Raw genomic sequence first — 25,732 nt, 5'->3', positions numbered from 1 at the left:
TTGATACTAATTACAGGCTTTTTCACTGAAATCACAAAGCTGCGATGCAGTTTTTTTTTTCTTGAAAATATCAACGCTGCCCTTGCATCCTTTCATTCGTCACTGTGGCCCTCGTTGGAAAAAGTTTGGACACCCCTGCATTAGGCTGTTGTTTTTCCCCTGATGCCTGTAAGCAAAGAACGGCATAAGTCTCAAAGGAAAAACTGCTTCTTTCAGTCTCCTTTTATTCTCATGTTATATTTAACGCTCAGGTCCTCTCATTGTTGGTGATAGTCACTTGCATTATTTTGCTTGGAGAACACATCGAGAGAACATATTAGAGCCAGAGAATGAGTGTTAGGGGGTGGACGATGGGACAGTATCTCCATCGAGAGTAGGACATCCTGGCAAACCGAGAGGAGGGATGGTGCAACTCCTACAGCTGCACGACATTGAGTCTGCTTGCTGTGATTCATCAGTATATGAAAGACATATCATAAAGGCATTCTAGGATGTGACAGGCAAGAGTCGCAGTCTCGGAGAATAACAATATGAAGTATGGCAGTGGAATAACAAAGCCAATATATTTTGAAAGCATGTACACGGGACCAGAAGAAGAAAACTCGCGGATGGCTAGGTTGTTTTTGGATCTGGGATATGGGATCTTGACATGCTACAACCACTTAGGCTGAAAGCGGACAGTTTTCTATTTCTGCACAGCAGTGTTTGCAAACAAGCAAGCCGTCATACTGGCCTTATCCTAAGGTCATCTTGTTGGACCGAAGCTGGAAAAAAATAGAAAAATCAAAGCGTTGCAGGCTGGAATAGATAAAACACGTCCAATTTTCACTCTCAGCCATACTGAAGCTGATTGGATTTTGCAGGAAAACAAAGTATCTTGGCAGCAGAAAATAAATCAATCACTGGTTCACAGTTCCTGCACAGACAACCACACCGTGTCTTAGAAATTCCATTCTTAGATTCTTTATAATTCACCCTTTTCCCAAATCTTAACCAAAAAGTTAACAATATTAACCTTAAGGCAACCTAACTTTGACAATTTGTGCATAGGAAAAGTGATTTCCATTTTCCATCAGGTTCATGGAGGTGGGATTTTGATGTAATGCCAATTTGCTGTACTTTTGTCAGCTTCTTTCATCCACAGTAATCCCTCGTTTATCACAGTTAATTGGTTCCAGAACCGACAATAAGTGAAGTAGGATTCCATATTTGCAAATATTTCCCTTGTTAGAGCATAGAAAACCTGTTTATGACCGTCTAAATACAGTTTTTAGCATTATTAGAGACCACTAGACATGGAATAACACCCCTATAGTCACCTTTACACTCCTATTACCCTATATAGTGGACATAAGACATATAAGGCATAAATACGACAGACTCACACATTAGCATTGGGAGAGTTCCTTGTTGTTGTTTTTTTTACTTCCTGTTCTGGACAGTACTTCCTGCGGTGGCTATTACTGACACATAGGGACCAGTGTAGAATTATCACAAGGTCTTTGAATGTGTATTCTGAAACAGCGTTTATCAATGAATGTTTTTGAAAAACGCGGTAGGCCAGCGATACCGAGGATGAAGAATTTGATGGATTCAGTGATGTGGAATGAGATTGGGAGTTTGGTGAACTTACTTACCGGTAACTTGCGCGTTGGACTCGCTGGTATGTTATGTTAATTTAGCCTAAACAGCCTCCCAGGTATGTTCTTTATGCTACTCTGGAGCTGAATAACTGTTAGCGTCTTACATTAACATACCTGACACCTAGTCAGCCTGTTCTGTGTGCTATTGTGTAATTAAATTGTCCGTTTTTGGTCATGAATTTTGTGAAATAAATGGGACCTATAGTCCAGTGTGACTAACTATATATCTGTTTTTCCTCTGCATGACACATTTTTTGACTGATGCAACTTATAGTCTGGAAAACACACTTAAAATGTATGAAAATTGCGTAATTTGGCATAATTTGTTTGAAATGGTGGTTAAAAACAATGGATGGTGAGGAGGGAAAAAAAGAAATTGGGCATTTTTATAGCAGTCCTTCTTATTTAGTGCGAGCATCCAGTTCACTGCTTACCTCCAGGAGCTGAATCATCTTTCCTATCTCAAGAAAAAAATTAATTGGGATATTTTATTTCTGCAGAAACAAAAGAAAAATTGCTTCCTAACAGAAAAGAGGCACAGATTTCTGTATATTCTGTTTATATGTGCCATCAACAGCGTCAGCAGGGATTCAAGTGAGAAAGCATTTATTATAATATTCACAAATGATATCAACACATGTGAGGAAATGCTACTAAATATCTCAATCCTGATGTTAATTTATCACTTAATAAATTGCGCCATTGGACACAAGTGTCGGCATATTCCACAGTAGATAAAGCTTTTATTGCATTCTTTTATTGCGTGTGAAATTATCTTTGCAGGTTATGCATCAATTTCCAATTATGAATGTCACTTTCAAGGAGAACGCAGGCGTTTAGCTTTGCCATTCACACGCTTGGAGGGAAAATCATGCGCGCCGAAAGGAAGCGGAGACGTCAGCGCCTGTTCCTGCCCACCAGGCTGCCACTAGAAATAGACGGCCACCTACTGACTGCGGCATCAACTTCCACATGGGCGGCGGAGCTCCCTTCCGCCCTCACACACACACACACACACACACACACATACACACACAAATAACGCAGAGCTGCCAACTCTTCCCAATTCTGGGGAGGACTCCCGGAAATTGCCCTTGTCTACGACATCCCGACTGAGCTTACAAATCTCCCAGATTGCGATGTTTTTTTGTGGATATAAAACAGTGTCTTTGCCTGGACGTCTCTCTGGCTGCAAGCACTGAATATTTGCAGCTCTGGTAACGCACCTGAGGAGGCATCCACCCCCTCCAGTCATTCAGATGTCCTGACAAGCTTGTACCCATAATTCTTAGCAAAAGTAGTGTCAACAATCTTATGATATACTGTACAGTACAGTGGTACTTACTGTAGGTTTTTGTTATTAATTCATTCCAAATGTTCTCATAAAAAATCATGTAAATCCAATTACAGTATAAACTGCTTATGGCAGCTAATTGGTTCCAACCCAGCTGTTATAAGTGAGTTTCCACAGAGTAGGATGCCTTATTTATAAATGGAATATTTTCATAAATACCTGCTTACGACCTCCTAAATATGTTTTTTTTTTACATTATTAGAGCCCTCTAGACATGAAATAACACCCCTATAGTCACCTTTAAACTCGTATTAATTAAATATAGTAGACATAATAAGAGATAATAATACCTATATAACATAATATACACTCATGCATGTTAGCATTGGGAGAATGCACTGGCTATTGTCTCATCACACCTAGTGACCAGAAATATGTAAAATACTACACAACATCACAATGCGCCTTCTGAATGCCTTATATTTGTATTTTTATGCTCGAAAATGCTTAATTTGGAGAACAATTCTAAAACATTTGATTAAATTTGGCCTAATAATAGGTCGTATGAGATTTAGTCATAAATATGTTTTTTTAAAGCCGTGCGAGAGTGAAGCAGTGAAAGTCAAAGTGGCGAGGGATTACTGTAATCCGGACATTAACAAAAACTACACTTTATAGAGAATAATTATAGTTTTACAAGCACAAAATAATGCCAAATAATTAAAAATGCATGGACAGTGAGTCGGCAACATGTAGGGTGCTTTGTTCAGAGGCTCGGTTTAGTAGAACGATACAGAAAACCGATACAGAATTTTGGTGAAAATTTTGGACGAAAACCGAATCATATGAAAACTGTTTGTGTAAGGTATTATACACAGTCATATTAGACTAAAATCCTTGGCAGTCGTGTCAAAAATGATGTACTTTAAATACCAGGCTGTTGCTGCTCATTTGCCTGAAATTCGGCATGACTTTTAGCAGTGTGGTGACTTTCCCGTGTTTGCGACAGCGGAAAAATACTTTGCTAGCATTTTGCAGCCTAATTGAAAATGATGTGCATAGGATATCGCTTATAAACTGAGTTTCCACGAGCATTATTGTGGTTTGGGGTTTCCAAGGACACATTTTGAGACATTTTTTTTGTTAAAAGCCCATGTGCCTGGAAATGCATTATTAATGATGAATGATCACAATATAAATGTACACCAATCCCCTGTCTTACTCACAGGTGCAGCACAGAGATAAACATGACAAGAATAAAGGATGTCCTTTCCTTGGCAGCATTAATTATATTCTCTCTGCTGGTTTATTTACCTCAAGTCCACGGGAGCGGCTGATATTCCAATCCTTGACAATATTCCAAAGTCAGAATCTCACTCAGTAGCAGTTTGTGTAAATAGATAATTACTGGAGTGCAGAGGACACATGGTATGTTGCCTGTGATTTGCTCTCTGAAAAGATTTCAGTAGCGAAGGTGCATCGCCCATTCAAAAAAAAAAAAACCTCAGCACAATCTGGCTCTTTTGTTTCACTCACTTGTGGCTGTTGGACAGAAAATGATGTTTGACAGAGCAGAATAATAATGTTTGATGGTGCATGGTGTGTCAATACGACACCAGAGAGCGGGGTGCAGATATTACCTGGTCGACGTTGTAAAAAGAGTACTGCGTTGTTGTGGTTTTAATATTTGGACTTTAACTTTTGATTTCAGCTTCCATCTATTCATCCTCTAGGCCGCTTATCCTCACCTGGGTCGCAGGTATGCAGGAGCCCATCCCAGCTGACCTCGGGCGAGAGGCGGGGTACACCCTGGACTGGTCGCCAGTCAGTCGCAGTGATTTCAGCTTTCTTCTTTTAAAATTTTTTTGCGTAATTGTGACTTTCCCATAGTATTTTGACTTTATTCTCATAACATCATAACTTTTTCCGCAACCTAATGGTCCAAAAATTTAATTTTTATGAATGTGAGTGTGAATGGCTGTTTGTCTATATGTGCCCTGCCATTGGCTGGCGACCAGTCCAGGGTGTACCCCGCCTGTCGTCCAAAGTCAGCTGGGATAGACTCCAGCATTCCCCCACGACCCTAGTGAGGAGAAGCGGTATAGAAAATGGATGGATGGAAAAACATTTTCTTCATAATATTATGACGTTATTGTAAAATTATGCTTTTTTTTCATTTTTTGACTTTATTCTTGTAAAATTACTGTTGATTTTTACATTTTTGCTGCCGTTATATTTGAATTATATTAGAGAGAGAGAGAGTGAATGGCCTTTACTTGTCACTTGTACAGAGGTATAAGTGAAAGCGAAAAAAAGCAACTTCTTGTTTTGCTGTTATGCAAATTTGGAGCAACCGGAGCAGGAGGGGATAGAGAAGAAGAGAAAAGAAAACAGAGAGGGGCGTGCGGGGATAAGAAGGGGACAAAAAAGAGAGAGACAAGGACAACAGCAGCAACAACAATGGTGACAATAACAAAACAACAGAAACAAACATATTATATTTATTTGATTCTTGCCCTGTGATTGGCTGGCAACCAGTCCAGGGTGTACCCCGCCTGTCGCCCGAAGTCAGCTGGGATAGACTCCAGCATTCCCCCGCGACCCTAGTGAGGAGAAGCGGTATAGAAAATGGATGGATGGAAAAACATTTTCTTCATAATATTATGACGTTATTGTAAAATTATGCTTTTTTTTCATTTTTTGACTTTATTCTTGTAAAATTACTGTTGATTTTTACAGTTTTGCTGCCGTTATATTTGAATTATATTAGAGAATGAGAGAGTGAATGGCCTTTACTGGTCACTTGTACAGAGGTATAAGTGAAAGCGAAAAAAAGCAACTTCTTGTTTTGCTGTTATGCAAATTTGGAGCAACCGGAGCAGGAGGGGATAGAGAAGAAGAGAAAAGAAAACAGAGAGGGGCGTGCGAGGATAGGAGGGAGACAAAAAAGAGAGAGACAAGGACAACAGCAACAACAACAATGGTGACAATAACAAAACAACAGAAACAAACATATTATATTTATTTGATTCTTGCCCTGTGATTGGCTGGCGACCAGTCCAGGGTGTACCCCGCCTGTCGCCCGAAGTCAGCTGGGATAGGCTCCAGCATGTTCCCGCGACCCTAATGAGGAGAAAATGGATGGATGGATTCTATCATATTTTAGTAATATTTTTAGAATGTGCTGCAGGCTAATAAAAAACAGCCGCGAGCAGCAAATGGCCCTCGGGCCACACTTTGAGCACCACTGACATAGCTGGACAGAAAGTCTCTGAAAAAACTCTCCTTTGAGAATTATCTGAGGTTTCATAACAGGCTCAAGGAAGCCCCACCCTCTCAGTTAGAGCTCTATCTGCTGACAACTTCCCCCTTTCCTTGTCTCCATTTTGGGGATTTCAGGCAATGTTAGGAAGTGTGTAACACGATACAACAGTCTCATTGACTGTCTTTGTATCCTTTAGTTGGACGTAGTTTCTTGAAGGCGAAGCACTAAGTGTTCTGTCGTACAGCTTCTCTATCAGGGTAGAAACAGCTTTCTTTAGCATTTCCAGAAAACAACACTGGAAATGCAATTACCACCCTTTTTGGTGTGCATGTGGCTATGTGACCACTTCTAGACGCAAGCTGTTAGACGTGAAGCGCAACACCGGGATCAATTACGATTCCACAAGACAGAAGTGGGGCGCTAGAGAAACACATTTATGTCGACACCCGTCAAACTTTTTGTATTTCGTGCTTTATTACTGTATTGAATGTCCTTCATTTGTCACATTCTTGCAGCCCACATCAGATGTCGTACGTTGAGCGAATTGTGCCTAGTTAACGGAGGCTTACAGGCCCCTCAAGCCTTGAACGGACAACACTAAACTATTACTGCAATTGGACGGACAGCGTCGTCTGATTTGTGGGCCTGTGAGTGTTTGTCCTGTGTGTCGGAAGCTTGTATTCCCACATCACACGTGCCCCCAGCAGGCAGATGGGGCTGCAGCAGCATGTGCACGGAGCTCGTAAATTATGGAGGAAGGAGCAGGTAGCGGTTTCTAATCCCTGTTTACTTTACTACAAACACTGAGAGGGAAGACAGAAAGCAAAGCATGAACATCCATCTCTGGCTAACTCCCTTCCTTGCTATCATTCATTGTATCTTTATTTCCATCTTTAAAATGAAATGCAGCCTTGATGTGGCCTGATGTTGTTGGGAAGATGCTCCATTTTCTTATCGCCGTTTGGCTGCTCATACTTCACTCATCCTATTTTCCGTCTCTGCTTCTGTTTTTGAGACATGGTAAGGTTATGACTGAAGGTCATGTCATAAACGCCAAGGTTGGCGGTTAAGGTTGTATCGTTCATCACCGCCATTTATTTTTTGATTGCGGTAACATATCTTTTTAATAAGTGACTATTCCGAGCCATAATTTCATCTGTCTACGTTGTGTTTTTCTAAATTCCATTTTACACCTGTCTTGTGTCCTCACTGTTCACCAGGCTGCTCGGGCTTTGTATATGGACCTCGTGCATGTCTTTCCCAGCGTGAGTTATCTTAGCAAGTGAAACAATGTGACACTGTGAAACTCAAAAGCCCCCTGGAGGCAGAGTGGCTGGGTCAAGAATGAGTGACGGTGGGGGGGGGAAAACCCCACAAAACCCTGTTTTCACCACTTGTTTGGTGTGGATTTTTGGCTTTTGCCATCCAGTACACCAACATCCACTGCATCTCGTGGCGCAAACATGGCTTTACAGTAAACTTTTGCCACAATTGGTGGAAAACGTATCATATTTTCCTAGAAAACATCTCTAAAAGACTGGCAGGCTTTTATTTATTCCTACCAAGTGACATCTCCAAAGCTTTTCTTCCTATCACTCACACCAGTGACCCGGAGAGATGCTGTTGCGACACAAAGGCACGCTGAAATATTTTTTATAGGTTGGGCAAGTCGGCAAACAACAGAATAGCTTGGGTTATTATGTTTTCACACATGATTTTAAGATACACTAATCGTTGTTTTGTAATTGAATATGACATGACATGAATATTGGTAAAAAAAATGCATATTTAAGCATAGATGGATACTTTATTCATCAGCACGAGAAATTCACATTTCCAGCAGCTCTGCAAAAATGCTGCATATTTGTATTTAATTCATTTTTGGGCTTGGGAATGGTTAATTTTGGCCAAAAACACATCAAATTTGCTTAAATATGCATATCATATTTTTAACTAATAGGCCGTAGTCAACTGCCAAATGGCAAGGAGCGGCAATTAGATTTTTTAAAATTTTTTTAACGAATGTATTTGGAAGACCGTCTGTGATAGAGTGAAAGTCGTAGCGAGGAGTGGACAGGCACCACTGATTATCTTTTTCTTTGTAGGTAACACTGCGTCCCATTCACATTAAAACACCGAGCACCTTTTAACCCTCAGTTTCTACTTCCATCCTCGGAAATGGCCTAAGAATTGTCTTTTGGCAGCAGAGCGGTGCGACGTTTCCCGCATAGCTGATTCTAAAATCACTGAGCCGTTTCTCTTTCCTCTATATCTTCTCTCTCCCTCTCTCTCTCTCTCGCTGTCTCTCTCACCCGCACTCCGTTTCTTTTTATTTGCTTTAAACCTAATCCCTAGACTCTTGTTCGGTTTTACAAGCTTGCATAAATTTTCCCTCAATTTTGCTATAAATTTACAACTTTTTAAAGCCCGGACTTTCTGTGAAGGAAATTTGGGACGGATGCCAAGCCTTTTTAGTGAGATATGAGCTCTTAGTTATATATCGTGTTGGACTTTACATGACGCTTTCAAAGCTAATCAGTTGGCTGTTATGATGTTCCAAATAAGGTGTTTGTCTGTGCTGATCTGTTCTCCGTGTGACGATGCATCATTCATGGGTAAGATTTGTCTTGCTGTAGAAAGACTCTTGGTTGAATGAGAGGAAGAGCAGATGGGAGGGGGGGAAGCACTGGGAGAGCCACCTTGAAGCTACAAATAATCCAGCACAAAGAATTAGTGGCTTTTGAAGTTAACGAATACGAGTTCTGTGTCAAGGTGAACGTCTCCTTTTATGGTTGCTTCTGTGTGATGATAGTTAAGGGGCCATGGTTGGCAGGGGTGGTAAGAAATCTAAATTATATGTATGGGACTTCGCTGTTAACCACAAAAGTCTGAGCGAAAACTTCAGACCTGTGTTGGTTAACCACAACCGCACACTAATTACAATGTGTGAGTGTGTACCGTGTGGTTCTTGTTTCTGTGTAGTGCGCTCCGTTAATGACTGGCTTGCTACGTCATCCTTATCTTAACCTCCCTCTTCTTTCATTCTTGTTTCTAGGTAATGATTTGTTCCTGGTGGCGGTACATGAGCTTGGCCACGCGCTTGGACTGGAACACTCCAACGACCCCACAGCCATCATGGCTCCCTTCTACCAGTACATGGACACTGAGAACTTCAAACTACCTATGGATGACCTGCTGGGCATCCAGAAGATTTATGGTGAGGCCAGCAATGCTTAACCCTGTGGGGTCCCCCCAGAAGAGCACATACTTAGGACTAGAGCTGCAACTAATGATTATTTTCTTACTCGATTAATCTGAAGGTTGTTTCGATTAATCTGTTAGGCCCTAGACGGAGCAAATCAATATGGACCAAACACAAACCGTTAGAGGTTTGGTCCGTAAGAGGCCAAAATGTCGATCACGGTTTCCCAAAGTCGAAGCTGACGTGTGTGAATATCTTGTTTTTCCAAAAGCCCAAAGATAATAGGTCTGCTTTCACAGATGACCACGCAAATTCACAAATACTCACATTTCGGAGGCTGAAATCAAAGTTGATTTACATTTTTGAATTAAAAAAAAACAATGACTCAAATACCAACATAGTTGTCGATTAACTGGATAATCAATGATCGATTCGCAGAAAACTTGCCATAAAAATTGTACAAAGTCTGATGCGTAATTATATGAACATATACGCTTAATAAATATGATGCAGATTTCTTTTCCATTTTCAAACCTTAAATATTTTAATCCACTTCAAATTTTTAAAAGAATCTTCCTTACATTTGTATGCCATTTTAATCGTGTGTGTGTGTGTGTGTGTGTGTGTGTGTGTATGTACTGTATGTATGTGTACATATGTATGCATGTATGTATATATACAGTGCATATGTGTATATACATAAATGTATATATAATAATATTAGCATTATATTATTATAATAATTTAACAAGAACCGTATAAAATGTAAATAATTAAGCACATAAAGCATGAAGAATATTAGATTATTTATTATTATTATTTTTATTGTTATTATTATTGTTATTTGTTTGTAGTACTATTTTTAAATAGCAAAAAGTCACACATGGGTTGCTTTCCAATCTCAGTAGTAGTTTTCAGTAATAGTTTTTATTTATCTTTCAAAGATGTATGTATAAAAAAAGAAATAGTTTTTGCAAGGTCATGTGTGTATGTATCAAAATCACCCGTCCATTGCCATGCGAAGGACACAGCATTCCTTTACCTCACCGCCAACTCATTCTGTTTTTGTTGCGATAAAACATTTGATTTCTATGCAATAATACAACCCCTACAAGTAGTGGTGACATGTGTAATATGAAAAAAAAAATTCAAACGTCAACCTAGAGGCTGAGATTGGTATCATTTAATGTCAAATGTGGTTTGAATGGGACCCGTTTCGGTCCCAAAGTGTCTAAAAGGACCCAGTTGGATTCTTAAGCTTAAATTCACACAAGCACCAGCATAGACATTTTTGGTTTAGGTTTTTCATTTATGGATGGCTTCTGCCACTCGTAATTTTGAATGTCATTTAGTAGCTTCTATTGGATGATACATTTTGCTTTTTTTGTCACCTCGTGCTCAGTTTGTCACGCTTGGACACAAGTTGGTGGGACGTAACAGAGTTGTGCCTCATAGCTGCTGAGACTGTAAACCAGTTACACTCCACTGAGATGACCGTGGGTTGTCACACGAATGGCTGCGCACACTCTCTCTCTCTTTCACACACACGCACACAAAAGAACCTGCCATCTGTTTACATGGCCAGGGTACGTACCTTTGGGAGTGACAGACCTGGGCAAGCGATCAAATCTCTCCTCATCCCTCTTGTGTTTTACTCCTCTCCCTCCACCTCTCTCTTGTACTCTAGAGTTGAAGGGCAGGACAAGTGACAGCAGCTTCTGTCACAGCCATCCTTTGCCGTTCCCCCAGCAATTGGCCCCTTTCCCTTTTTTTTTCTCCCACGTGGCAACATTCCATGTTGAATCTAAATAAGGTCGGTGGTGCGACCTTCAGAGTTTAGATCAATGGGAAGTTGAGGTTGAGTAGGAAAGCTAGTAGCTTTTAAGGTGAGATGGGCGACAGGGTGAGTCAGATGGAAGTAAACCGAGACAACGCGAAGTTTACGGGTAGAACCTACGAGATCCTTCAGCATTTGGTAATACCGACTATGGTGCGCACGCGTATGTGCACGTGTGTGTGTGTGTGCAATGGTTTTGATTGATTTTCCACCTTTTCTCAGATTCACCATTGCTTGTTTTCCACCCATAGACAGCTTTCTGCTTTTCATGTTGTTTTCACCTCTAAATGCAGTCTACACAGGCAAAACCTATCCTACCCCATCTGAAACATACAGTGCTATTATTGATTGAATAAGTAATGCAATAGGACAGGAGTGTCCAAAGTGCGGCCCGCAGCACATTTTAAAAAAATTATTTCCTAAAGAAAAAAGCAGAAATTGAAAAATCTGCTGTAATTTTTCAAGCATAAAGTCTAACTATTAAAAGAAATCTAAAGAGAAAAAGTTGTAATTTTTATGAAAATTAACACTGTAATATTATGAAGAAAAATAAGGTCTTTTTAGTAGCATAAAGTCGAAATGTTAAAGAAAAAAAACATTCTTTTTTTGAAGTAGTTTAATGAGAGACAAGCAAAACAACGAATAAAGTTGTCATTTTTGGAAAATGGGGTTGCGGAAAAATGTAATTATAATGGAATAAAGTCAAAATATGTAAATAAAGTTCTAATCACAAGAAGAAAATTTACGAGAAGAAAGTCGAAAAACACCCAGCAAAAATAGAAAAAACAGCTGTCATCTTATGAGAATAAAGTCCAAATATTAAAAGAAAAAAGTCATATTCTAATGAGGAAGAAAAAGTCTAAATTTCACGAGAAACAAGGAATGGAAAAACAGTCATTTTAGTAGCATACAGTTTAAACATTAAAGAAAAAAAAACTCAACTTGCACCAAGCAAGCATGCCATGATGACTTCATGAACGCCATAAAAAACAAAACCACACTCCTTCATTAAGATAGTTGATGCCAGACATGCATTGTGATTGGCTCTCTCGGCGCCGCATGACCGCATTCTGTGCTGAAAAATGCAGCCCAGCATGTGAAAAGGTCACTTCACTCCCAGCCTCACTAATGTTGCCACGATTACCAATAACTCTCCTCTTGCCAAGTGTGGCAGAGAATTAGCAGACTTTCAAGCTTCAATGAATTGCTTTTCCTAAGCTGTCATGTAATCCAGTTGTAATGTGGGGACAATATAGATATACAGCCTATTTTAATACCACGTTGGACGCGTGAGGACCTATGGATTGGATGTCAACACACTCCACGGTAATACCAAGCGCAATTAAGGCCTAAGCACTTTTGTCACGCGCAGCATTCAGAATGCAACGTTGTGGCCTCTGGCTTGCCATTCATCTCATCCTTCTCCCTGCCAATATTAAGCAGCACATAATAGTCATAACCCTGAGAAAGATCACATTTTTTCCTAAATATAAAATTAGTCAAAGCGGATGTGTTGTGTATAACACAGTTTCATGTCTGTTTTAATTGGCAGAAAAGATCTCCTCCAGGCTCCATACCCCTGAAAGGGTTTTGTTTATTTGTGTTTGGCTGCCATGAGTGACTTTTATTCATTTGCTACACGCACTAACCGCATTCTCTTACCTTGATTGCAAGCAAATGCACCTCGAGGCTTGGATTGGGATTGCTTTGGTTAAATATTCATTCAGTTTGGAACAAATGCTTACCTTACACTAATAAGTCATCACACTGTGCCAACAAGGGCTCAGAGCAGGGATGGGAATTACAATTACAATTTCCATCCCATTTTTGATTCTACTTAACGATTCGGTTCTTTATCGATTCTCATTTTGGAGGAAAAAAGGAGAACAGAAGTAACACGACCTCACAAACACAACAGGGTGGTCTTAAGAGGCGCACAACCTCGGGATCCACAATGGAGTGCCAGGGGGATACCCACAAAAAATCTTAATAATAAATACTTGTTTTTAAATAGTAAAATAAATATTCTTCTCTATAAATTATTAATAATAATAATTTCTTATAAATAAATGTAAAAAAATACAAAATCATAGTAAAATACATATTGTTTAATAAATAATTTATTTATAAATAAATATAAAATAATGAGAATAAAACAATAATAATAAAATAACAATAATAAAATGAATGAATGAATGAATGAAGAATAAAATAATAGTCACATCAATATTTCTTTATAAATAACAAATTATTCTGTGGCAATTACACAAGGATGCCCCCCGTGACATTTTTTACAAGAGAAATTCAAATTCTCTTTTTTAAAAGGATGTATGAGCTGAACTCTCAACAATACATTGATTTCAGCCTGCAACCATCAACTGTAAAGAATGAACAATTCTATACAATTCTTCTCTTTCTGGACTTACGGTGTCCGCAGCTGCGGAGAACGCAACATTTATCAAGTTATCACATGCCATGTGTGGAAATGTTTCTGAAAATTGGTAGTATTTCCGCCCTTTAATGAAATATCCACTTTTGCAAGTATTGCAAGTTGCTCTGTCGACATCCTTTCTTGTAAAATGTAACCAAAATTTTGAGCGGTTGTGTCGCTTGGGCGCCTTGCTTCCTGCTGGCTGCACTGGTGAATTGCGTCAACCACAATAAGGGAATCGTTGGTAAAACTGGCAAACGATTCCAAGATATTGAAACACTGCAAACCGGTTTCGATTCCCGTCCCTACCTCAGAGTATGCACCTGTAGTGTATTCATTGTCATACCCCTACTAGCTTTATCGTGTATTCTGATCGTAGATATGATCTGATGTACGACGGGCCGACACCAAGAAATCAGTACTGTCAGTATTTTATTCATCCCATGCACAGAGTTGTTCATGTCGCAGTGGTGTTGCCAGTTTATGCCTTTTAATGTTCGTTTCTACGTCCAACTGACTGTGATCTCCCCCTTGTGCTTACATAACCGCAGAGGGCTTTGCCTGCACTAATCTGGGATGTATTTCACAGGATTTAAGTCTGTCATTGAACGGAATCCCTCTCGTGTAAAGACCAGCTGATCAGTTTTGTGGACTGGAAGAAGTCTGCGCTCCCCTTCAATCCCCCCGATCAGTCATTTAATTACCTCGATGCTTCATCTGTCTTTGTTGGAGTCGCTTAAACAACTGCTCTTTCCTTCCTTAAGCAGCTTTACATTCACTCTCTGGAATAATAATTGGAGTCATTAAAGCAGTCGACATTCCCTTTGAGTGTGTACGGTCACGGTATCGGCAATTACTGATGGTTGCGTGTTACGACGAGGGGTTGAGTGGGGGTTACTTGTCACATTTGCATCTTTCATTCTGTATTCATCTATCTATTCCTACATCTGTTGGACCCAATCACCACATGGCAAGTCCTATCCTCTTTTTTTTCCCCAGTCGTACGGTATGTTATCCGTGTACCGTCATCTACTCAATTATTTATACGTGCAACCCACTCATGTTCCTTCTTTCTACCACTCTCACTGTACTCCCCTGATTTATGTTCCTCAGTCTCTTGCTCTCATGTTAGTCATGAATGTTGAATGATGCCAAGGCTCTGATGCCAGTTTTGGAAGATTTTTGTTGTCGTTCTTGTTATGTGTACACTCAGTTTAGTTGTTAGTTATTCCTTGTCAGTATAACGTACACATTGCAATGACTTCCTTGGGGAGAGGGGCTCAAGGTGGCTTGTGCATCTGGTGAGGACGCCTCCCTGGGGAGGTGTTTAGGGCACATCCGACAGACAGGAGGCCTCGGGGAAGACCCAGGACACTTTGAAGAGACGATGTCTCTAACTGGCCTAGGAAGGCCTCGGTATCCTCCTGGGCTTCTCTGCTGAGACTACTGCCCCTGCGACCTGACCCCGGAAAAAGCAGAGCAAGATGGATGGATTTCCTTGGCTTAAACTTGGACTGTCATTTCATTTAATTTCATTCAGTCTGAAGTCTTGTTGAGTGGATAGTTTTCCTGACACTCGCAAGGCTTATTCCTCCCACTGATCCTCACCTTACCCCCACTGTTGTGATAGAAAATGTCATTGTTTTTCTGATTTTTTAAAAATGTTTCTACTTATTTTCTCTAGGGCCTCCCGATAAGATTCCACAGCCCACCAAACCCTTGCCAACGGTGCCCCCTGCACGCCCCCACCCACCGTCGGACCCACGCAAACCAGACCGGCAGACCCGACCCCCAAGGCTGCCACCTGGGGACAGACCATCCTACCCCAATTCCAAACCTAACATCTGCGATGGAAGCTTCAACACCCTGGCCATACTGAGAAGAGAGATGTTTGTCTTTAAGGTAAGCCAGTGGCAAGCAGTCTTCTTCAGTTTGAACCTCGTAGCCTTAACATTCCTCGTAATTGATGTCAGAGTCTGCCATTGACACGAACAGATGAAAAGCTTCAGACAAAATATTTTATGGTATTGTTAAATGTCTAATCTCTCCTTTGATCAGCATGACATGCAGGATTAAGAAATCCAGCATATTGTGTCTGCCTTTAACCCATAAATATACTTACACGTGAAAGATAATGAAGATTAACATTGAATCATTGCAAGTTGGACTGCTTCTAATGTTGGTTTTGAAGGGTAATGGCAATGGAAAGGATGTTGGGGTACATTCAGTCATCCAGTCCTTTCTCTTGGAGACTAATAAAGTATCAATCAGAATGTCCGACTTGTTGGGACTGGCCATTTTTATGGGGCGAAAGTCCCCCCCCCCGGATTCTTTTATTCTAGCAGCTGTGAAATGAGTCTAGGCCTCTCAAGGACAGTTTACAATTGAATTCAAACAGGAGAAGATACAAACAATTGAAATGTCAGTGCTGGAAAGAGCGAGTGGCCAACAAAGGTGTACCGAAGTCCAATCGATCTCCGAAGAGGAAGCCTGTTCTGCTTTCATTTATGACTTCTGTCAAAGAGGTGGTACAATGGGTGTAAACGTCCCTTTTTTTTGTTGTCCTTACAGCACCAGTAGGTCAGCAGAATTACTATTGCAACAACACATCTAAAACTCACCTGTCTCACGACGGTCTAATCCCAGCTCACGTTCCCTATTAGTGGTGAACAATCCAACACTTGGTGAATACCGCTTCACGATGATAAGACGAGTCGACATCCTCATCTACTGTTTGCACAATCGTATCAAATCGAATTCTGGCATAAGCCACCAAGTTCTCCATCCGACAGTCCTTTAAGGCTGCAGGATCTTCAGTTGGAAAGATGGCTTGAACAAGTAGGGGGGCCCAACACAGGATGGGTAGGTGAGATTGCCCAGTCTCGACGTCTTTCTGTCAGAATGTGGCCCCCAAACACAATTCTTAGGCGACTCAAACCCAAATGTACCCTAATCGAAGCAACGATGCAAATCCAGTCAAACACTGAAGACGTGACAGACGGGCGACAGAGCTCGGGGCCGATTATTTCCAGCCAACGACAGCCATTTGGGTGGTATCACCTTCGTTAGCATTCAATTCAGCTGGAACGATGGTCATGGACACGCCTGAAACCAAGGTGGCTGCACTTTGTTTATTTGTTAGCGGCTAAATGCTATAATCTTATCTATGGAAAACAACCTCCAGGCTCATACCGATGGTGAGTCAGTACATAATGCATAACGACTTTTTCAAAAATAGCAGGACTAGAGGTATGTCAGAACGCGAGGCAGTCCGTGGGCCCAAAAAGGTTTGGGGGGACTGCCTTAATGCAACTTTATCCTCGGCCTCAGCTTGTGAGCGCAGCACCATGCCGTAAGTAACAGAGAAAAACCTTGGGGCGGCACACAAAGCAGCCCTGTGTTCTGCACACAGAGGATAAAGAGTTCCTCTCATGCTTTATGCGAGTGTGTCTGCATTTTGGGCGGTTATAAATAGTATTAATTAGTTAAATACAGAGTCGGGGAGCGAGGGGGAAGAGAAGACGTTCTGTCTTGGCTCTCCTTTCTTAGCCAGTGTTTTTATGGCCCAAGATAATAAATCTGACTTAAAACCAGCGTTATGGCTACAACGGCGTAACATAGTCACTATTCACTGGGCTGAAGTGATATCTTCCTGTGACAGTTGTTTGCATGGTTTCTGCACTCCCCCGCCCTTGGGTGGCAACTTGCTCTGATTGGGAGATGAAGATCATGGGACTTCTGCACAGCTCAGTTGCTTTTGCAAGAGAAAAAAAGGAAAAAGACAGGATGAGAAAAGCTGAATGCACACTGGGACATGATGCAACATTGCTTTCCACAAATTGTACTTTAATGCTCCGTTTTATACGAGACCATGCTGCAGAAGAAAAAGCATGGAGCTCTATAAAAAGTGCTTCTCCAGATGTGCTTGTTTATTTTTGTTTGTGAAAATGTGTGGTACTTTGCAGACGTTTTAAGCCAACATTGGATGTGTCGTCTTAGCATTCATATCTTCCTCAATGCAACTTGCATGTCGAAGCTAATAGAGACAGAATATATTCGAAACGCTTCGTCAAGTCATCTATTCAGGAAAAAAAGTGTCTCATCATAATTGGTTTTGTTAGTTATCAAATTACTTCCTGGTGTCATGGTTCATATCGTGATGATTCTAGGCGGTGGGCCACTCCATTGATGCCTTAGTGTAAGGGTTGGATTTTGTGTCCCCCTTTTTGTTAACTCAAAACATGTAACTTTAGCTTTAAACATTTGCTCAAAGCACATGTTGAGAGGTAACTTAGTTGTTGTGTATTATCCTCCACTGGTGATAGTAGTTGTGTATGTGTTGTCTACCTGTCGCATGTTAAGTTGCTGTGTAATTGCATGGGTCAGGGGTGTACATAGTGCTTTTTTATTGACCTGTGGCACATTATAAAAATATAATTTAACAAGAAACCTAAAAAAAAACAACAACAGCAGAAGATAGCATGGAAAAATCAGCAGTCATTTTCAACAATAGTCAAAATACAAAACATAAAAATAAGGTGAAAAAGTTGTAATTTTAAGAGAATAACGTAACATTATGAGGGGAAAAATAACTACACTTATTGGTATAAAGTTGAAATATGACATAAAAAATATCTTAGTTTTTGAAGTGCTGCTATTATGAGAAACAAACAAAACAAAATGAAGTTGTGATTTTTGGAAAATTAGGTTGTGGAAAAGGTTATGGGGAGAAAAAGTTCAAATATTATGGGGGAAAAAGTCAATTTAGGAGAAGAAACGACAGAAATTAAAAAAAACAACAAGTTAATATTAGGCGTTTTGTCCTTTCCTACATCACAAAGCTGAGAAGCAGTTTTGCATCCTTTTGTTTTTCACTATGTGGCCCTTGGTGGCAAACGTTTGGACACCCCTTGCGCTGAAGATAACGTTATTTCTTTAATGACACCGTGAGTCAAGATTAGATTACTAAAGATCCTCATCATACTGTATTTATCCCAATATTTCTTTTGAATAATCAGGCACGACTTAATGAAAATGTAATTCCAATTCCAGTACGATCGTACGATTCCATTAACCTCCTTCATGATGATCTATTATCCTCTCTCAAAATGATAATATGTGTGTGTTATAGTCAGCGAATTTGCAGCAAATGCATCCATATCAGCCAAGCATGACGATACAACACCAGAAAACCCATCAATTCGAATCCCGACAACAGCCTGGTTAATTGGCTAGTTAAAGTACAGTACAAAGCTCGGTAAAGAGTCAATCATTCTCCGTGTTTGCTCGGGTTGTATAGGGTCATGTAGGGTTCACAGATGATGGAATGCAATCAAGTGTTACCTGTTACTTTCCGTTGGTAGGCTCGCATTCCTCCAGAGAACCTATTGATTTAATTCTGCTCTGGCTTCAACTTTTGCTGATTATATATTCCCTTCCTGCTGCAATGTTTTGTAAGAATAGGATGCTTGACTGAGCTTTCTTTTGCGAGTGGGAGTATAGGATGTTAGGGTGTGTGTGGGGCGGTGGAAAGCACATTTTCCTCTTTTATTAAGTCAAGAACATTCAGAAAGGTCAGATTTCAGAGTTAAATGTGTTTTCCATTACTTGGCGTTTCCTTATAGAGAAGAAAATGTGGAACGGTTGCAATCTATGGAGGCCGCTGGTCGAAAGCGAGCGAGGCAAAGGAGGGGGGGAAGGTTTGGCTGAGAGATATGGAAGGTTAAAAGCAGAGAAAGCGGGGAAGAGTCCAGGTGGAGTCGCAGAGAAACAATTGGATTAGCAGCAGAGATAGTTTGTTAAATTAGTTGATGTGTGAGGAAACAGGATGATAGGATGATGCGTTGTACCCCGCAGCCCCTCCTTTCTCTCTCAGAATCTCATTTTGTCCTCAATATGTGATGAGAAGAAGAGATGCTGAGGCTGCGTGCCGCCAAAGGGTGGGGTTTCTTCTCTGAGTCCAAATGGCTTTCACAGCTGGGTCTCTTCGTGGCGTCGAGTTTCATCGCTCATCCTGAAGACACACCTTCCACTCCAAAAGGAATTGTGAGATTCCTTGGACTCTCCCGGCATTCGCTCTTATCCTACGAGTTGATGCTTTTCCCGGCGTGTTCTTGAACGTGCAGTGAACAAATGGGCTTTCCAGGAAACCCAAGAATTCTGGCGTAGAGCCGACGTGGACTTTGATGTAGAATGGAATAAAAAATCGGTCTCAACTGACCAGCTGTGTGGAAGGAAAACACTCACCTACAGCTGAAACATTTGATCAACTATGACTACTATTTTGGTATTCAATTAATCATTTTTTGATTTACAAATGTAAATACCCTCTGCTTTCAGCCTCTCAAATGTGAATATTTTTTCATTTCCTTGGTCATCCACGAAAGCTGACCTGTTATTTGTGTTTTAGGCAAAACAAGCGCCATCAAAACACTTTCTACATGCAGGGGTGCGAATGGCGAGCCGCGAATAGGCGGGGATGTGCTGAACCTTTGAAAAGAATCCTTGTGTTTGTCTTTTAGGATCACTGGTTCTGGCGAGTAAGAGACAACTCTGTTATGCCTGGGTACCCCATGCTCATCAGTGTTTTCTGGAGGGGTCTGCCACCCAAGATTGATGCGGTCTACGAGAACAGTGAAGGAAAGTTTGTTTTCTTTAAAGGTAAGACTTTTTTTTTGTTTAATCTAGCGCCATTATCAGCGTTCTCTGTCTGCTTTGAGTTTTAACACAAGCACAAACGTTACTTACAGACCATTTGCTGCTCTATTCTTAAAAACCAGCACACACTCACTGAGGGAACCCCTTTGATCTTATTTCACTGTAAATCTTTGCAAGATTAAAGCAATGTTTTGCTCACTTGGTTGGAAAATCCACAGTAATCCTCCGGCTTGGACTTTTAATAATGTTGATACTGAGTTTAGCCGCGGTGGTATTAATACGTCTCTCGCTAGAATTAATCAGAAAGTCTTGGAAATGTCACAACAGTTCTATTGTTTCTGTCTTATCTCTATCAGGATGCATGATGTGGCTTAGCGTACGATAGGTAGGCAGTGAGAGCACGCTGGCGTCCAAACTGCAAATCTTTACTCAGCCCCGTTTCTATTTTCAAAACCCAACAATTCATGGAAATGCACATGACTTTGTCTAGTGTGCGCCAAAAGCTTTTGTGCGTTTTCTCCACCCTGCTATCTTCTCAGGCTGCCTAACAACAGGATTGCTACATTTAATACCAGCGTGTCCTTTATTCACTTGGAAAAAAAACTGTTGATTTCCCTGGAGTCCGTCTTCTGGCTGTCCTCGTTTACACTAAGAGTTCTGCCAGAAAGCAAAATATAACACTTTAAATCCCCACACTGACAGGATATTGAATATTCTAAATATTCTTTTTGATACTCGAGCAAAATGCACGAGACATCCAGCCTGTCAGTTTCATACATGTAACGATGTTGATGATGTTGTGGGGGCCTTTGTGTTGTTGATATGCCGACCACAGTTTATCCACCTCAGCAGATGTTTGCACTCGACCGAGTGCATTTCTATTTACCGTAGCTACGTTGTGTTTTCATATTTTCTGTGTGTCTCTGAGATGAATGAAAAATAATTCGCTTTCTGAGATTTAAGCAAACATTAGCCCCTTTTCCGGAACCTCTTCCGCTTTTCCGAGGTTGGGTCGCGGGGGCAGCAGCCTAAGCAGGGAAGCGCAGACTTCCTCCTCCCCAGCTACTTAATCCAGCTCCTCCCGGCAGATCCTGAGGCGTTCCCAGGCCAGACATAGTCTCTCCAACGTATCCTGGATCTTCCCCGAGGCCTCCTACCGGTCAGACGTGCCCTGAACACCTCCCCAGGGAGGCGTCTGGAGGCATTCTGACCAGATGCCAGAACCACCTCATCAGGCTCCTCAGTGCGGAGGAGAAGCGGTTCTACTCTCGAGTTTCTCCCAGATGACAGTGCTTGTCACCTTATCTCTAAGGGAGAGCCCAGCTACCCTACTGGGAAAAGTCATTTTGGCCATTTGTACTTGCAATCTTGTCTTTTCGGTCTCTACCCAAAGCTCATGACCATAGGTGAGGGTGGGAACGTAGATTGACCGGTAAATTGAGAGCTTTGCCTTTCAGCTCAGCTCCCTCTTGATCCCAAGGGTTAATGGTCTGGATCTCGATATTTGGGGTTCAGTTTTGGCATGTTTGTTGTGTGTTTTTTGTTGGAGAATTCTCTGAAAAATTGATGTGCGCATTAAAGATGCTAACACCAATGCAATGTAGGTCAGTTTGCCAACCTCAGAAATGCCAACCTTGAAGAAATTCGTCCCACTGTTTAAGAAGCACTGGCCTAGGTTAAGCGGAAAACACAAACTAGCCCCCAGAAAATCTCATAGGCCGCAGCCCTTTTATGTTGTCTGAAGAGAAGCTCACTGTGTCAGACTTGGAAAACCCCTGCTTTAGCCAACAACTGTTGATACTTTAGATAGAGAAGGGGATCCCAACGCCCTGCTCACGGACCGGGACTTATGGGGAAATTTAAATACAGGCTTGTTCCCTGTAAATAAATACATGCATTGGATGTTACTCCAGTGTTTTTAGTCACTTTCATCATGACTCAGGCGGAAAATTACTGGTTGGTAGACTGTTGATGCCAGGCAGGCAGCAGTCCAAAATAAGTTCTCCAAGGTAACAGTGATTCAAGTATTCAGGCGTCCCTCGTTGATAGCGGTTAATTGTTCCAAACCAGACGGGAAAAAAATTATTTCCATGATGTAGGATTCAATTTTAATAAATTGAATATTTTTGTAGTAAGAGCATAGAAAACCTGTTTGACTTTCGAAATAGGGGTTTTAACATTAAAGCCCTGTAGACATGAAATAACACCCCTATAGTCACCATGACACTCCCATTATTCATTGTTCACACCAGACTGCACAACTATTATGCTACAGGGACTCTAGACAGTTGCTAGCTAGCAAGCTAGAGAGCTATTAAATGGCAAAGGATACAACAACTATGGGCCATCGCTGTCATTCTTGTTAGTGGCACGGTGTGGTGTGCCTTTTTTGTGTAAGTCAGGGCCAGAGGAAGTGTGACGGATTGAGTGGGTTAAATTAATTTCCTCTCCAAAAGGAGGCTGGTCCCTACCGCATACATCCTCATTTAATCTTGGAAAAATGCCACCAATTATTGAAATACTGAATGCCCCTCTGCATTTTAAATATACATGGTCTCTGTTATGAATGGTCTTCATGAAATATTACACCTAATGCATCATTGCAGTCATTCATCAGATGAAATAGTCATCGAGACAATTATCTTCCCCATCTTTTATTAATTCCCCTCCCTGCCGTCATGAATCAACTTCCCTTTCTCTTGTACCACCATTTCCCCTCCCCCACTTCCTCCCGGTCCACCCACCACCTCCAAGAGTGACGAAGAAAGCGCTTCCTGGGGTCAGACTGTGTCAAAAGTGTGCAGTTTCACCTAATTACTCCCCAGGAAGGAGGTTCACCATCTGAACAGAGGGAAAATGAGGGAAGCGAGTCAGAGAAAACACACAAATATGTTGCATAGCAGATCACAAGAGGCGTATTTACATACAAGTAAGCAATGGAGCACATTCACATGTCCTATGGTTGCTGTAAATCTACAATAAATGCTGCGTTCTGACATGTTTTAGCCTAATTGGGGCCATAATTTAGGACAGAGCAGCATTTAAGACCATTAATGCCTTAGTCAGCTGTTTAAAGTAATGAAATACGGGTTCTTCAAAACTCTGCAAACGATAGTAGAAAAAAGTCGGTGCCTCGTTTGTGTGCTACAGTCATGGAAAAAATGATTAGATTAGATTGTTTCTTTAGTTTCTTGTTCATTTTAATTCCTGAAAGAAACAAAGTTACCTTTGTTTGGACAAATATTAGCAACGATGACAACAAAAATAGCTCCTAGGAGTTTGTACCAGGCATTACAATGGATCAATAAACTGAAGAAACAAGGGCGCTCTAATCATTTTTTCCATGACTGCAAATGCAGACTCAGTCACATGCAACAATTCTCGACAGACGTACGCAGAGTCTTGACGCAGTCTTTAAACCTTATTGCCGACCTTAACACGCCAACAGCAGCGCTTTTATTTCATACTGGTGAATTGATTGCTTAGGTCTCATTTTATTTATATTACTATTAAGTATTTAAATGCTTGCATGTCACTAAATCAGACATGCAAGTTGAATAGAATAGTTTTTGGCCAAAATGTATCTGATTTCCTTTTTAAAAGTACAAGGCAAAGGGGCAGTGGGAATCACGTCGGGGTCACCAAATGTAGTGACGTGATTCGAAAGGAGACAGGAGTCGAGGATGAGCGGAATCAACAGTTTAGTCTCAACCTTTGCAATGGCTACAGCAACGCACATAACCCGCAAACGAAAGTGAAACCCCCCGGGTTAAAAGTACCAGATACCGATTTGGCATCGGTATCGGCTGAAATGGAAATGATACCCATTCCTATTCTTAGAGGCTGAAAAAACACATTAGTGCTACGTATTTATATCTCATCTGCTAATACTTGAGTTTGGCAGCCATTCCCAGAGTGCCTTAAAGCAAGGGCAAGCGAGAACTTGTGACTGTGTGCGTCCTATTTTAAATGAGGCAAACATGGAGAACACTGCAACTGCTGTCCTTGGAAATCTGCCCTCCTTGTGTGTTGCACCTGGAGGGGAAGCCATGCTCTTCCTTGTCCTTCCTTCTCTCAATATGTTTCTTTTTTTTCTTCTTGCGATGTATAGGAAAGCAGTACTGGGTGTTTAAGGACACGGTGTTGCTGTCTGGTTACCCCAAGGACATAAGCCAGTTCGGCCACGGCATGCCGGCTCAGAGTATCGAGACGGCCGTATGGTGGGAAGATGTGGCCAAGACCTACTTCTTCAAAGGGGACAGGTAACTATGGATCTCCGTGGCATATTTATAAATTCTAATAATTTAACAGGAAAACTATTTGAAAAAAACACATTAATATTATAAGAACAAAGTCAAAATATTAAGAGAAAAAAGTTTTAATCTCACAAGTAAAAGTCGTAATTTTACGAGAGTGACGTCGTAATGTCCGGAGGAAAAATAACATTTTCGTAGCATAAAGTTGAAATATTAAAGACAGACTTTTTTTAAAAGACATAATATTATGAAAAACTAACAAAACAGCGGATGAAGTTGTCATTTTTGGAAAATTAGGTTGTGAAAAAAGTTATAAGAATAAAGTCCAAATATTACTGAAATAAAGTCAGAATTACAAGAAGAAAGCTGAAATAGTTCGAAAATATATTTTTTAAAAAAATGAAAAAATAGCTGTAATTTTACGGGAATAAAGTCAAAATATTAAGAGAGAAAAGAATCGTATTCTAACGAGGAAAAAGCTCGCAATTTTACGAGAATAAAGTCGTAATATGAGGAAAAATAATGTAATTTTAGTAGCATACAGTTGAAATATTAAAGACAAAATATAATTTTTTTTTAAGTCATCATATGAGAAACAAAATAAAGTTGTCGTTTTTGGAAAATGAGGTTTTAGAAAAAGTTATGTTATGAGAATAAAGTCAAAATATTATGGGAATAAAGTAATAAGTAAGTAATATTAGTAATATTACTAGAAGAACATTTATGAAAATTATGTAAGAAAAAATTTGAACGTTGGAACATAAAAAAAATAACAGCAAATATGGGCAAAAAAAGCATATTTCCAAAATATCAAAGTGGCCCTTGCACTTTTTCAGTATGTGGCCCTCGGTGGAAAACGCTAGGACACCCCTGAAATAACCAAAACAAGTTTAAACACAAACTGTTGCTGCGCAGCGACACCCTGGTACACTCTGTGATGATTTTGCCTTTGACTCTACATTACGAGACTCTTTTTCTCCTCTACTACTCCTCTGCTGTTGGAAGTGTGGTGTAGCCAAGCAACCGATGAAAACAGGTTCAGTAACCGCATATTTTTCAGCAAGTGTCCTTCAAAGCACGTGCAAAGACCTGCATGAACACGAAATGATGATTTTCAGCCCGCACAGGCCGCTGTGAAGACCATATT

The 25,732-nt window shown here is 40.7% G+C and overlaps 1 protein-coding gene across 3 annotated transcripts in view; it reads left to right on the top strand.

Moving 5' to 3' along the window:
- LOC129173989 (matrix metalloproteinase-16-like) overlaps positions 1 to 25,732 on the top strand; it is a 60,801-nt gene that overhangs the window by 25,837 nt on the left and 9,232 nt on the right. For all 3 annotated transcript variants that reach the window (XM_054765483.1, XM_054765481.1, XM_054765482.1), the window contains 4 exons: positions 9,258 to 9,419; positions 15,357 to 15,574; positions 20,194 to 20,332; positions 24,441 to 24,591. In XM_054765483.1, coding sequence (XP_054621458.1) covers positions 9,258 to 9,419; positions 15,357 to 15,574; positions 20,194 to 20,332; positions 24,441 to 24,591 — 670 coding nt within the window. The remainder of the gene's footprint in view (positions 1 to 9,257; positions 9,420 to 15,356; positions 15,575 to 20,193; positions 20,333 to 24,440; positions 24,592 to 25,732) is intronic.

The sequence above is a fragment of the Dunckerocampus dactyliophorus genome, chromosome 21 (genome assembly GCF_027744805.1).
Source record: "Dunckerocampus dactyliophorus isolate RoL2022-P2 chromosome 21, RoL_Ddac_1.1, whole genome shotgun sequence".
In the NCBI taxonomy this organism is placed as follows: Eukaryota; Metazoa; Chordata; class Actinopteri; order Syngnathiformes; family Syngnathidae; genus Dunckerocampus; species Dunckerocampus dactyliophorus.
This window is presented reverse-complemented; position numbering and strand designations above follow the sequence as displayed.